This window comes from Anabrus simplex, chromosome 7, assembly GCF_040414725.1.
Source record: "Anabrus simplex isolate iqAnaSimp1 chromosome 7, ASM4041472v1, whole genome shotgun sequence".
NCBI lineage: Eukaryota > Metazoa > Arthropoda > Insecta > Orthoptera > Tettigoniidae > Anabrus > Anabrus simplex.
The window spans coordinates 263,750,568-263,765,445 of NC_090271.1; the positions used below are offsets into that span (position 1 = coordinate 263,750,568).

Here is a 14,878-nt window from a genome sequence, read left to right on the forward strand (position 1 = left end):
ATCCATATAGCTTATGTATACAACTGTTCAATCTTGACTTGTCAGGTGACATTTTAGCAAAGTGGTAAAGTTACAAGACAACAGACTTCAAGATTGGTGGTTCAAATCAACCTGTCGCTAGGAATTTATAACAGGTAAGTTAGTGTAAAACGCAAATATACATGATGTAAATAAATGTTAAGTTAGGATAAGGGGAGACATGTGGAGGCAGCAGGAGAAAGAGAGTGAAGAGATAAGAGAACGTAAACAAGTAAAACTATTCACTAATTTTACTTTTTCCCCATCCGAAACCCCTACTACCTAGACAGGTCCTGCAAGTATGATGTCACAGATGTGCCGTCACATTCTGGCCTGGTTCCCAAACAAATTCACACAGAAAGTAATATCACAGGAGAAGTCAACATCAAATTCATACTTCTAACTCATTAAGTTTTTAAGATAGAATAAGCCCTCTAATTTTACGATCGTTCCCAGCAGAACAAGCCGGTTTTAGACCTAACCGTAGTTGTGAAGACCAAGTTCTTGCGTTAACAACCCACACTGAACAGGTTTTGAAAAACGACTGAAGAGTGGTGCAGTGTTCATAGACCTTACAGCCGCTTATGATACGGTTTGGAGAGAGGGAGTTGTGTATAAGTTTTTTAAACTTGTTGGATGCAGAGTAATGTCACAACTCATAAACAACATGCTATCAGATAGATTGATCCAGGTAGTTATGGATAACAAACATAGTAAAAAAGCTCAACAATGGTCTCCCTCTCCATTCCTGTTTAATATGTACATTGCCGATATACCCCGTACTACATCACGCCAATTCGCTTACGCGGATGACCTAGCAATAGTTACTCAGCAATCCAATATGAATGAAATAGAAGCAATTCTGAACAGAGACCTTGTCATTTTGAGAGAGTACTTTGATAAGTGGTGTTTGATACTTAGCACCAGCAAAACGGAAACCTGTCTCTTTCACCTTAATAACAGGCAGGCGAACATTACTTTGAATGTTTCTCTCGACAACTCTCACCTACCACACAATTCTAATCCCAAGTACCTTGGAGTAAATCTTGATCGGATGCTATCCTTCAGGAAACATTTAATGAATACCCCTGCTAAACTGAAGACCAGGAACAATATCATTCAGAAACTTCCAGGTTCTATATGGCAAGCATCAGCATCCACTCTTAGGTCGTCAGCACTGGGACTGGTATACTCTACAGCCGAGTATTGTTCTTCTGTTTGGTTGAATAGCCCTTATGTTAAGAATATTGATGATGTTCTGAATCAGACGATGCACACTGTCAGCGGCGCAGTCAGATCTACTCCTCTTTTCTGGTTGCCAGTCTTGAGTCACATAACACCTCCAAGGATTCGCAGACAAAACAACCCAATTCGTGAGTTCAGGAAGATAACAATGAACCCAAGTCTTCCCATTCATGAAGACATGGTTGTTAGGTATGGACGTCTGAAATCAAGATCTCCACCCATTCAGACTGCAAGGGAACTCATCAATAGGAACTTTAATGGTTCTGATGAATGGCAACTGGAGTGGACCAACTCAGCTCCAGATGAATGGCAGACCCTCTTTAGTCTCCAACACCCACCACCTGGTTTTAATCTCCCCAGAAGAACTTGGGTTCTTCTCAACAGAGTCCGTACCAATCATGGACGATGTGGGTCATTATTGCATATGTGGGGTATGCGCTCCTCCCCCGAGTGCGACTGCGGTGAGAAGAAACAGACCATCCGTCATATTGTCACCGAATGTCCTAGGAGGTCATACTCCGGTCAGCTAAAGGAGTTTGTGTGTGCTTCTGATGGGGTTGTACAATGGTTGGACAGCTTGGATTTAAGTTTATGAACTGTTTTAGACATTGGTTGATTGTTTAAGGTGTTATATTGTTTGTTAAATTTTTGAATATTTGTATGTAGAGTTATGTACTAGCCATAAGCTAAATAAATAATAAATGCTATTTATTTGGGGCGTCGATCTAAGATCTTTTGCCCCTACTTTGCACCATATTTTGTGAACCTGCGTGTATTTGGAAATGGCGGAAGTGTAAAGTGATGAATGTGAGGAAAGGAACATTAAGGATGGCACAAACACCCAGTCCCCAGGCCAGGGATATTAATCATTTACAATTTAAAAAACCTGGCCTGGCCGGGAACCGAACCCGGAGCCGCCGGGTGATAGGTGGACATGTTGCCCCTACACCGCGGGGCCGGACAACTAATTAAGTTAGCCCTGAAGGCAATTTTAATAGCATATAGGATGATAACCATAATTATAAACATTTAGTACCGTATAGTTATACCAAACTGAGACCATGGTCTTCATTGATATTCAAGCTTAATAACCTTTTCACCAATAGCACATCCTCAAACTGAGGAAGTAAAGGTGGGACCTCCAGCAGGCTGTGATTTTGAAGAAGAGCTAAAGACACTGCACTAACACTGAGCCAACATTCAACTGGAGAAATTGAAAACTATCTTAGTTCTTTCTGAATACAAAAGAACTCTCCGAGACTGGTTCCTTGCTGTAAAATTAACTTTTAGGACTTCAGGTTATCAAATGCTATACAGAACAAATGACGTACAATTAGGTAACTAATTCAAAATATGGGAAGTGGAGCTATTAAACAGCAACAAATATGAAATTATTTCATGTATCTCTTGATGCATTAAATTGCTAAACAGAGCAACAAAAGTATTCTTACTTTAAACACTGTAAAGAGCACGAATTGATTGAAAAACTTCAGAGAAATAAAATACAAGTGTCATTTATTTGCCAATGACGTGAGAGAAAGTGTGATGCAGTGTGGCTTCTAGAGAGGTCCAGTGCAAGTCTTACAAATCGATACCCATGAGAGACCTGCACGTCTGAGTGTGTGGTGGTGATGAGGTAGGGTAAACCCAGTGTTGGTGCATAGCCTACTCCTAACGAATAACATCAAGGGGTCTGATCAAGGTTTAGCAGCCCCGTCTGACAAATGAATCAACAGCATCATATGCCCTCACATCATATGAACAATGAGAAGAGGTTTCGAATTACATTCAGGCTTTTGGCACACAATCTAAGTGATTAGAAACTGTATACCACATCCTCTCCTAGCCTACCTGCCAACATTCTGATGGAGAAATTTTTTCCACCGATGGGATTCAAACAAGCTAACCACTGTGCCAGGCCATACAGACTTGATGCCTTAATGATCATGGCCAGCAGATGAGTTAGGGAAAAAATTATCAGCCCATAATTGCATGGAATGATAGGCCTAGAAATTTGTAAATAACCTATCTGTCAGTTTGGTGCATCTCTTACAGGTCTCAAGCATCAACTAATAGACTTGAGAAAATTAAATTAATTACTGCAACTATCAGTAATTAAAGGAATTTCCATAATTGAAGAACAATGAAAGTTAAGCACATACATGAGCTCATGATTCAATAAAGCTACAGTGGGTAGATTACATGTCCTGCCCAAACTTAACCAATACAGTACACCTAACTTATGAAATTAACTGTGTACGTACAATAAATTAAGAATTAAACACAGTTATAAATCCCAGAAATATACGGTAAATATTGAGGGGAGAGGCTCAAGCCTCTCACTACCCCGACTGCCCCCCTTTACCCTATTCATATAGCAGGTTACTTAATTTACACAATACCTAGTCAATAACAGACCTTGCTCATTTTGTGCATTTCACAACACTAAAATGGTCACAATGCCATCCCCACAGTTCCTACAAACTTAGACTTGCAGACCTTATGGTGATAGCCAAAGAATTTACAAAGCAGTGGAGGTCCCGGTTTGCATCAGTCCGCACCCTATTCACCATGGCCCCTGTCACGTAGAACTCTGGCCAGATCTCCTTTCTTTTCATTTTCATTTCTTCCATGAACTTCTTCCAGCCAACCATAGAAGGTAGGGGTTGAAAAATATATATAAATAGAAATATGTAAGTTAGGCCTACTTAGGTCTATCTCTCCTACCATTTCTGTGACCTTAAAGAACTGATTAGCCTAATAGCTCTACTATGAACTCTGAATTACAAGGAAGTGCTCAATAAATCTTCACGACACTTATAAACTGATAATTGGCTACTTTTAGCAATATTCCATTTCGCTGCATATGGAAGTAAATTCTTCACTGATGCAGAAACAACAGAAATTCGTAACATTTTCCAGCAATCTCAAGACAATAAAATCAGGAATTTACAGGAAAAACAAATAATATAATATTCCTCTATTTGTTTCAGAGCATTCAAGGTGAAGATATAGGCTACTGTGTAGTCAAAAAATAATATAAACAAAGTATTTAACAGGTACGTTATTCTGTTTTTATTTTAGACTTCCGATCTTCTTCACTTGAAAGGCATTACACAGGTCTACGTTGCACTTGCAACATTCTTTAGAAACCTAACAAACGTAAACAAAATAATAGAAGCTGCTACACCACTTCCCCCATTCAGTCATACAAGTTCTAACCAGTAAAACCAGAAATGAAGTCATTTTAAATTGAAAATAAGCTTCCGGACGAACTCCTGAAAAATGTAATATCACTACATGACACCTTCACTGTCAAAGAACCACCATAAAGTTACGAATTAACGACATAACCTCAGTTTAGCATTAGGTAAATATGTATGGCCTACATAGGGTGATCAAGTTTTTAAGTGTGTGTTTTGACATGCCTAACTGCTCGCAAATCAAATTCAGCTCAGCAGCTGCTTACGTGTTTGCTTCCAGCTCTACGTACACTGATGACATGTCAATAACGTAAAATATATCCTAGCAACAAGACCTACTGTAAACTCATGTTCAATGTTTTCATTCCAAGCCAGACACTGCATAGCATGCAAAATTTGAGCTACTCACCATTGGCATCATGAATCAAAAAATTCACTGTGTTACTTTGTTGGGTCATTCTCGATTCCCCCCCAGTCTTATTGGCAGTAAAATTCATCAATTTTTGCAGGTAAAATTAGTTAAAATCAATTGATCATACGACCACCGATTTGGGCAGTCTTCCTCGATTGACCAAAATGGCGACTGCGTTGAACAACATTTCTTCAATGGAATTCAACAAAAAAACATGAGAATAAGGTACATTTAGAAGTCCCTGCACACTAGAGGAATATGTAGTCTAATACACGGCGCATATAAAGTGTAAATAAACGTTAACGTGACGCGTAAATCTAACTAGAAAATATACGTTTTTCGTGCAAATACACCTGAGATGAGCTTGGCGGCAGGCACAAAGCTAAACAGCTGATTGGTTGGCGATTATCACGTGTCTCGCTCTTGTTCCCTGATTAAGGAACAAACTGACAGGAACCGGAAACGAACCAAATGCCTGCCCTTTCATTGGTTGGTTTTTTTCCATGTTCCTTGTGTTGTTCCCTGGTTCAATGGTACCGGCAAAATGGTAGAAGAAATAGCAGCGACGCTACCGGATAATGTTTTGGAAGTTATATTTTCGTATCTGGACCTTCATGATCTCAGGAATTGTTCCCTCGTGTGCAAAAATTGGTATAGGTTTTTGAATGACGAAAATAATGATGTGTGGAGGTTACATTGTATTCGCAAATTGGCCGAAGAGGCCCTTAAGTCGGACTTGTTGTCATCTGTGCCAACATATAAAGCTAAGTTACGGGCGTTTTATCACGCGTGGAATCCAAATGACTGCTCAAGAAATGTGTACATTAAACCCAATGGATTTACGTTACATAGAAACCCAGTAGCTCAAAGCACGGACGCTGCGCGAGGGAAGATAGGATTTAGGCATGGTAGACATGCATGGGAAGTGATATGGGAAGGACCTCTGGGAACAGTTGCTGTTATTGGAATCGCCACCAAAGAAGCACCCTTACAGTGTCATGGTTATGTTGCTTTGTTAGGTTCTGATGATCAAAGTTGGGGTTGGAATTTGGTCGACAACCATCTTCTACACAACGGTGATTCCCAGGGAAATTATCCACTTCTTAATAATGCACCAAAATATCAGGTTTGTATAGTAAATTTATAATCAGCACCACAGTTGGAAATCAGAGTGTTAACCTAGAGCTTATATGAGAAATCAACCAAATTCAGTGATATTTTTAAAATTGGTGAATGTGATGTTAAAGCTCTTTATACTTAATCCATCATTGGCAGTATTAACTACAGTGTGTTCTTGGTGCTGTCCTTGTTTTATTTCTTGGTTGATGCATCATTTTCTAAAATTTTAAGTGTGCTAGTAACTCTTACCTTTGTAAAGTAGGCGTATGTGTATATAATTGTTGTTTCAGGTTTTTTTGAAAGATAGTTATTTGGAATTTGCTCGTAATTAGTGGAAAAAGTATGATGCATGAAAATTTTGAAAAGTATGACTTCCTTCTATAACCTTGAACCAAGTTATTACTAATTAACTTACTGCAGCCGGTGACCATGCATGAAAAAGAACAGTAATAATGTTCATATGATACTTCCGTATGAGTTTTCATCACTACAAAGCTTTTTGAATGCTACATTGTGTGTTTGTATTATATTGAGAATGTCTTTCTACATAGTGAGCATACACAATCACTAGACCACATGGTTCATGAAAATTTTTGGTGCAACAAGATCGTTTATTATTATATAAATGGGAGAAGAGCACACAATGTACATAAAATCACTCAGAGCAGAGTTCTTGTAATGGCACTAGTCTTTCTGTATCTATCACAATGTCTTTTGCATAGGACATATATGCACTCCATACATGGGTGATGGTACATTTTCGTTGCGCAGATCTTGTGATGAAAACCGTGGATCGCAAAGCATGTTACGGTGTGACAAAGCTCGTAGCCTGGACCTTTCCATTCTGTGGATGTCATTGCTGCCATTGAGTAGAAATCTAGAGTGATTTCTTTCTTCTTTTGCTGGAGCTCTAGGAACAGTTGGGAATAATGTTTTGTTGATGGCAGTTGTAAAGTTTATCTCAGATCTTCTGTGAAGAAAGATTCCCGAACTAGCTTATAAGTGAGTCGTGATGGAGTGTATTTTGACAGGCACTTTCTTTAAGTAGATGGCTTTAACTTTCTCCAGATCTTTTAAATTACTCTTACTGAGATTATCCCAAATAAGAGACCATACGTTATGATAGGGACAACCTTCGCTTTGAAAAGTTTCAGTGGCGTCTTTACTGACAAGTCACGTAATTTGCTGATATCTTGCATGGCCCTGATAGCACTGACACCGAGATCGATAGGTGCAGTTGCTTAAGTGTGGCCAGTGTCCAGTATTTGAGAGATAGCGGGTTTGAACCCCACTGTCGGCAGCCCTGAAGATGGTTATCCGTGGTTTCCCATTTTCACACCAAGGAAGTGCTGGGGCTGTACCTTAATTAAGGCCACGGCCGCTTCCTTCCCACTCCTAGCCCCTTCATGTCCCATCGTTGCCATAAGACATATCTGTGTCTGCGTGACGTAAAGCAACTTGAAAAAAAATTAGCACTGACCACCTTATCTTTGATATGAAGGGTGAAAGTTTCTCTCGCGCCTGTAATGTTATCATAAGTTATGTAATGCCTAGATATTTGAAGAAGCTAACATTGCGAAGTGGTTCATCATTCAGGTACAGTACATCTTCCTTGGCTATTTTTCCTCCTCTTCTGAGAGTCATCATGACTGTTTTCAAGGTGTTTATTATTGTAGGTCGTTTCTATTGGCCCAATCAGTCAGTCAATTCAAGCTATTTTGTAATTCCTCTGTGGAACTTGAGAACATAGGTGCATCGTCTGCATAAATATCACCATCGTTCTGTCGAAAGCTTTTGTAAAGTCAACAGAGACAACATACAGTTTGTTTTGGGGTACCTGTAAGGTGTCCTGAAAGTTTTCTAACTATAACTGTATTGCTTGATCTCTCCTTTCTAAATCCTAATTACTCTTCTGGGATGTGGCCACCGACTATCTTTGTCAGTCTTTCCATCAGTATTTTGGTGAAAATATTGAAAATGTGTTTTCTAAGGAAATCCCTCTGTACGAGTTAGGATCACCCGGGTTACCTTTTAAATAGTAGATTTCGCTAGAAATTCAGTAAGACTTACATTACTTTTATAGCATTATAAGGATTATGTTGGAAATCTTAAGTAGAATACCTTGTGGAGGAGCGATGTGTTCACTGCAACAGTTAAGAACCCATCCGCCATCCCCCAGAAGTAATTTTGCTTTTATAACCTAATAGAAGTTATCACGCGCCATAGTCCATCGCCTAACTACGTACCAGCATTTCCATTGGGTGAGACACTATGGGATATGACGTCACTCCTAGCAATGAAGTAAGTGAATTCCGTTACCAACCCGCGCACAAGAAATACACAACTGCACAATAAATACACAGGTGAATGCAATCTGTAAAGTGTCACACAGGATACTAGAGGCCTAGGGCCGCTTCGCGGCTTCTAACCTGTGACCCCCTTTGCTTGATCCAGACCAATGGTCTAACCAATCCAGACCAATGGCTTTGTCACTAACCTACTGTAACGAGATTCATAAATAAATGTAGCGCCGCTGCACTAGGACTAGTTCTTTATATGAACAGTTGGCAGCTCTGTCCACCGCACGATCAAGTCCTTCGCGAGAAGCGAGCGAGAGAGAAACAAATGACAGTGCAATCACGGATGCGTGACGCTGTTCTGAACTTTTGCCAAACAAATCTCGGAGTAGCCTAAATTTTGAGGGGCAGAGTGCTTGCTTTGGGAATGTTGCTTTCACTTTTTCAGTATCCTTCATTTTGTTCTTGGATAGTTATTGCCAAATAATGTGAAGTCCATAGATAAGCATTGGAATGATTCTGACTTGAAAATGTTTTAGCATTTTCTGTACCGGTAAAAGATATTTTGGGAAGCTGCTTAATGTCATTTATCATAACTAGGACTCGGATGTTTAAGACCTAATAATAGCCCAAATAAGCAAGCAAATATGACCTCAAAAGTAGAGAAATATGATGTAAATATTACAAAATATGACCCGAAAATGATTAACCTAAATGTGGACATTTTTAATACATAATAAATCGAAAGGGCAATTCCTTCGATACATATTTGTTAACTAAATTCTTTATTCTTACTTTCATATTCTTTTTCTGAATATACATGTTTAGCAGTTATTCACAGTCTATTGTCCTTGCTTCACTTATCGAAAATTTGTGAATAAATAGCTATAAAGTACCGGTACTAGGTTCGATAAGATTATCAGATCAAACAATATTTTAAAAGTCCATGTTTGCACCCTGTAGTGATGGTTTAAAATAAGAGAAAACTAGAATTCAATCTATTTTTTAAATATTTTGGAACGTTCAAGCCCCGATTTCATTAATATATTAAATGTGTTAAAGTTTAAATTGAGCATCATGAAACGAATTAAGTAGATGTCTTTCAATACATTATGGTAGGGCAGCAGCGCCTACAGTGCAAATTGACATATCTTTTTCATTCTTCTCCGCGGGTGGAATTGAAGTGTATGACAAGATTCATCTTCAAATCATCAGGCATGAAAGTACTCCGATTATAACTTAACGTATTATTGTAAGAAGAGGACCTCGTTTCTACGTCACAGGGTTATTGGTGCATATTTAAATCATGTGAAAGGTGCAGTGAAGTCTATGGCCTTCACTCTATACAAACGGCATTCCAATTGTATTAACTGCAGATGTGATACCGAGCAGCAGTTTTGTGATCACTAGTTCGCATTCGATAAATTGATTGATTTTGCACAGCTACAGCTGTCGTCAGATCGCCGAAATATGGCGTTTCTATGAAAATAGCTCAAAATATGACCTTACGACAAAAAATGCCCAAAATATGCATGTATATGACAGATAAAAATCGCTTAATTGTGACGATAACCACCTGATTTGCACCAAAATACAATCAGGCAAGAAAATAGAGACAAAGAAAAAATGTGACTTTTCCTAAACATCCGAGCCCTAATCATAACTATAGCTGCTGCTACCCTTCTTTTTCTTTTAATGTTATTGGCTTTATGTCCCACTAACTACTTTTACGGTTTTCGGAGGCGCCGAGGTGCCGCAATTTAGTCCCGCAGGATTTCTTTTACGTTCCAGTAAATCTACCAACTAGAGGCTGGTGTATTTGAGCACCTTCAAATACCACCGGACTGAGCCAGGATCGAACCTACCAAGTTGGGGTCAGAAGGCCAGCGCCTCAGTCGTCTGAACCACTCAGCCCGGCAATAACCTTTCTTTAATGTGGGATATGTATGTAGTACCCTTGCTCTGTAAAGTTATCCCGCTGCGAGTAGGGTATCCTCTGCCTTGTTGTAAGCGGCAACTGAATGGGGCCCTACGGGATCTTAATTTGGGAACATGGGTTGGCAGCCACAATTTCCTTAGCCGACTCCTGACTTCCACTTACTGCTGCCGGGCTCCTCACCTTCATCTGTCCCATCCGACCTCTCTTGGTCAACTCTTGTACTTTTCCAACCCTGGCGGTATTAGGCCTAGGTTTGCAAATTCTAGGAAGTCTTTCATCTTCATGCACTTCTTGGCCCTTGTCTTTCTTTGGCCTATACCTTTATTTTTCAAAGTGTAAGACCCCTTTGTTTCTTTCTTTCTGATTAGTGTTATATAGAGGATGGCTGCCTAGTTGTATTGAGTCGAAGCATAAGTTCATGTGGTTCTTTTATTTTATTTTACTGTCACTGTCACACACTAACTCACTAACACAATCAGTCTGTGATGAATTCACGTCCTCGACCACATTCAGGTAGCAGTTGAATGCCTTGCCTGTAGAATTGTTTTGGTTTTGACCAGAAGAAATCTGTTAGCTGTTGGTCAAGGGAAGCTTTGTCAGGAAACATTTGCCCCTGGATGTGTTTAGAGAGTGGAAAAGATTGAAATCTGAGGGAGCAAGATCAGGACAATACGGAGGATGAGGAAGAGGTTCCCAGCCAAGTTCTGCAGTCACACTTTTGGTCAATTGAGCTGTATGGGACAAGCGTTATCATGGAGCAATAAGACTGATTGTTGTCTTAGGCTTCAATTTCTGTACCTTACCCATCAAATGCAAATGGCGTACAATAGTTGACTGATCACATTTAGAAACTTGCGCCATTTCCCGTGTTGTTTGATGAGGATTCTCATGAAGCAACTCATTCAAGCGATTTTCGTCAAAATCTGAAGGTCTTCCAGAACGTGGATCATCAGACAATAAAACCGTCCTGCTTGAAAGCGGTAAAACCATTTTTGTGCTGTTCTTTCAGTAATTGCATTATTCCCGTACACTTCAAAAATTGTTCTCACAGTTCCTGCTGCACTGTAACCTCGATTAAACTCAAAGAGTAAAATGTGTCGGAAATGCTCACTCTTCTCATCCATATCTGTTTGTCTGAAATATACACAAATAATACGTTCACAATCAAGAAAACCTGTGTTTCACAACACACAAACTCCAAACTAAGTTAAAACAACGGAATAGCAATAAGCACTCCCTTCACGCCGCATTGTTGCCAACCCAAAAGAATACCGCACAAACGTATGCATCGTCCCAATACTTGCTCTTAAAACAATAATCACCAGGCGGGTTGGCCGCGCGGTTAGGAGCGCGCAGCTGTGAGCTCGCATCCGGGAGATAGTGGGTTCGAATCCCACTGTCGGCAGCCCTGAAAATGGTTTTCGTGGTTTCCCATTTTCACACCAGGCAAATGCTGGGGCTGTACCTTAATTAATGCCACGGCCGCTTCCCATTCCTAGGCCTTTCCTGTACCACTGTTGCCATAAGACTTATCTGCGTCGGTGCAATGTAAAGATAAATAGCAAAAAAGACAATAATCACATTACTCTGTAAAGTTATTCCCAGGTAATTTTATAACAGCAAGGTCATTTATTTGCCGATATATCTTTCAGCAAACGTGTGATAGGGTTCTCCTCTTCTTTGAGCTGCTCATTCTATTTCTTCAGCATTTCTGGATTGAGCCAAATGCTTTTATATATTCAACAAAAGTGACAAAGGCCTACAGCTTTCCCTTTTGGAGCCTAAATGCTTTACAGATATCTTCCTTCTGGCACTGTAGGCCTATGCTTGAATTATTGACCTATTCTTCCTGAAGCCAAATTGTTCTAATTCCTATATCAGTGATCGGATTTCTCTTAAGAAAGGCCTTCCTTAGTGCTAGTTTGCATTTTATTTCCTGCCATCATTAGCTATTTTACTAACAAAGTAACGCTGTTCATCTATTTCCGTAAAGACTTCATTTCCTAATCTAATATTTCCTGCATGTTACAACACAACAGTATAACAACCAACTCTACCTTGGTGTCTCCAAAACTTCCCAATCGGTTGTAGTTGTCAACACTGGACCTTACAAGAAAACAACGGAAATGAAATACTTACCACGATGTCCAAAGAAGAAAAGGCAAGAAAAACGGACACTCGGTGCCAGAGGCTATGTGAATCAAAACCCAAGAGAATATACTAACTATAAAGGAAAGACAGATTAAAAATTTAAACCAACTTTAATGGATCTGGACTTCAATTCTCAAAGGACAGTAATAACATGGAACTTACAATTCGATGATTAAAAGAAAAGAAGAATATCATCATACTAAAAGAAAAGATAAAATAACTTGGGTCGACCCTTGAAAATATAAGAAATAAACCTTGGGATCACAATCCTTGAAAACCAAATTAATCAATTTAATTAGTAGAGCAGTAATGGAATAATTAACGGTAAGTTGAGGCTTGTTTCTCGACACGTCTAGTATAATTCACAGAAATAACTGAAGTGGCAAATAAATGTTACCAAGATTAGGCGAAATAGAACCCAATAGTAATTAAATTAAATAATGGAAAGGAAGACGTATTTCAAATTTAGAAATAGTAAACTGGAGTACAATACGAGTCCACACACCGGATCAAAGATACAATCGACAGCCATCAGCTGTTTTTTTCAACACACGGAAACCATCTTTGTTTACAACAGTTCCCATAGAAACGAATCACGTGTCGCGATTAAAGCATGGCTTCAAAACATTATCAGATAGGCATCGACCAAACAACTCCAACTTACCGATTTTCATCTGTGATCCACCGAAATAACGCTTAACTATCTGTTACAAGAAGTTTTGAAATGAAAATTTACCAACACATAAGAAATCTGAGTCCCGATTTTAACAAAATTACATCTTATTAACGCCAGAGTAAAGGCTACTGCGTGATAAAGAAATTCCTCTTGATAACCGTAGTTTAAAACATACTCGCAATTCAAATTTTTTAACTTGTTCAGTCCAAACCAAAAATCTTGAGGATTGTGGAGATACCTCGGTGGAAAGGGTATTCATGCAGATTTCATCATGCAGGGTACTTACAATTTCTCGGAAGCAAATACAAGTTGATAAACAAACCACAAATCCAACTAGAATTTGTGGCCGGTTGGCCACAAATTTAACCAGGGTCGAAAATCAGCCACATCTCGCCCGTCGTCATTTTATTGATCGGGTTTCTTTAAAAAAACCAAGTATCTGCTACCAAGTTCCAACAGTTTGGCTTCACGATCTCCAACAACAACTAGAAGAAAAACAAAACAGCTACGCACATATTGTCGAACTCGATCGATAATGGACAGAGCAGCGCTGAACTTCACGCTGTGCTCACAGATGGCAGTAGGATGCAGTTCAGATGGAACTCTCAGTCTGATAGCCGACTTTTCTACTAGTAAGAACCGCTTCTTATGAATCGTGTACAATTTCATCGGGCTTCGAACGACCTTTAAATAATTTTCAAGTCCATGCATACTCGAAATGCGTGATGTATATGCATACGCCATATGCATAACCTGACTTCATTGAACTGCACTCGATTACTTTTCTTTTGGATTTATTTATTTTCATCCTGTACTCTTTCTCCAAGACTATGTCCATATCATGTAGCAATTTCTCCAGATCTTCTGCAGACTGATATAAAAATAATATCATCAGCAAATCTCAGTTTTGATTTCCTCTCCTTGGATTGTGATTCCTCTTTGATTTCCTTTACTGCCTGTTCTAAGTAGACATTGAAAAGGAGAAGGGAAAACTGCAGCCTTGCCTCACTCTTTCCTGGATCGTTGCTTCTTTTTCATAGCCTTCGATTCTTGTCACTGCAGACTGGTTTTTGTACAGATTGTAGGTAATTCTTCTTTCTCGGTATCTGATTCCAATCGCCTTTTCAATTTAAAGTTAGGCCTAAAAATTTCATGATTGTTCCATATTGAATAGAGAAATATACAATATTAAATAGAAGGAAGGATCCACCTTTTCAGTACTCTGCTATTAAGTTGAACCAAATAGAAGTTACAGCCTGTTCATTTGCGACTGGTTTCAACACATTTGAAATGTCATCATCAGCCAATTAGTAAGGCAGAGCAAACATTAAATCATAAAGTTCTAAAAACACATAACACAATGATCACAGTAAAAAAGAGTACCTAGAATAATTAACAATATTTCATGTCGAAGCAATTGCAGTTGATGTTCATAACACAATGATCACTGTCAAAAGAGTAAAAAGAAACAACACTATTTTGTGCCGAAACAATTCCAGTTGAAGTTCATAAGCAGGTCTTGTATAATCTTGTGCTGCATTAACATATGAAGACGTATTAAAGGTCAATAACGAGTTAAAGGACTTGTTTAAGCTGAAAACTTGAAGGATAACTAGCTATGAAATTGAACTTGTGATATGCAGTTATGTATAGTTATTGCTAGGCAAGGTCTTGTAGGCATTTGTTTTGTCGGCCGAAGAGTGGGAAACTTTTGCTGTTCGTAGTTTACATGGGTCATCTGCTGAAAGGTATAAAATGGCAGGGAGGGATTCAGTTAGGTGGAAATGTAGTAAGCAGTCTGGCCTATGCTGACGACTT

At 39.1% G+C, this 14,878-nt stretch overlaps 2 protein-coding genes across 3 annotated transcripts in view; one reads left to right on the top strand and one right to left on the bottom strand.

Moving 5' to 3' along the window:
- Dp (transcription factor Dp) overlaps positions 1-5,241 on the bottom strand; it is a 311,515-nt gene extending 306,274 nt beyond the window's left edge. For both annotated transcript variants that reach the window (XM_067151669.2, XM_067151668.2), the window contains exon 1: positions 4,876-5,241. In XM_067151669.2, the coding sequence (XP_067007770.1) occupies positions 4,876-4,963 (88 nt within the window). In that variant the 5' untranslated portion in view covers positions 4,964-5,241. The remainder of the gene's footprint in view (positions 1-4,875) is intronic.
- Positions 5,242-5,419: 178 nt separating this feature from the next.
- Positions 5,420-14,878, top strand: part of Fsn (F-box synaptic protein) — a 125,236-nt gene continuing 115,777 nt past the window's right edge. Inside the window, exon 1 of the mRNA XM_067150919.2 lies at positions 5,420-6,004. Within this exon, the coding sequence (XP_067007020.1) occupies positions 5,423-6,004 (582 nt within the window). The 5' untranslated portion in view covers positions 5,420-5,422. The remainder of the gene's footprint in view (positions 6,005-14,878) is intronic.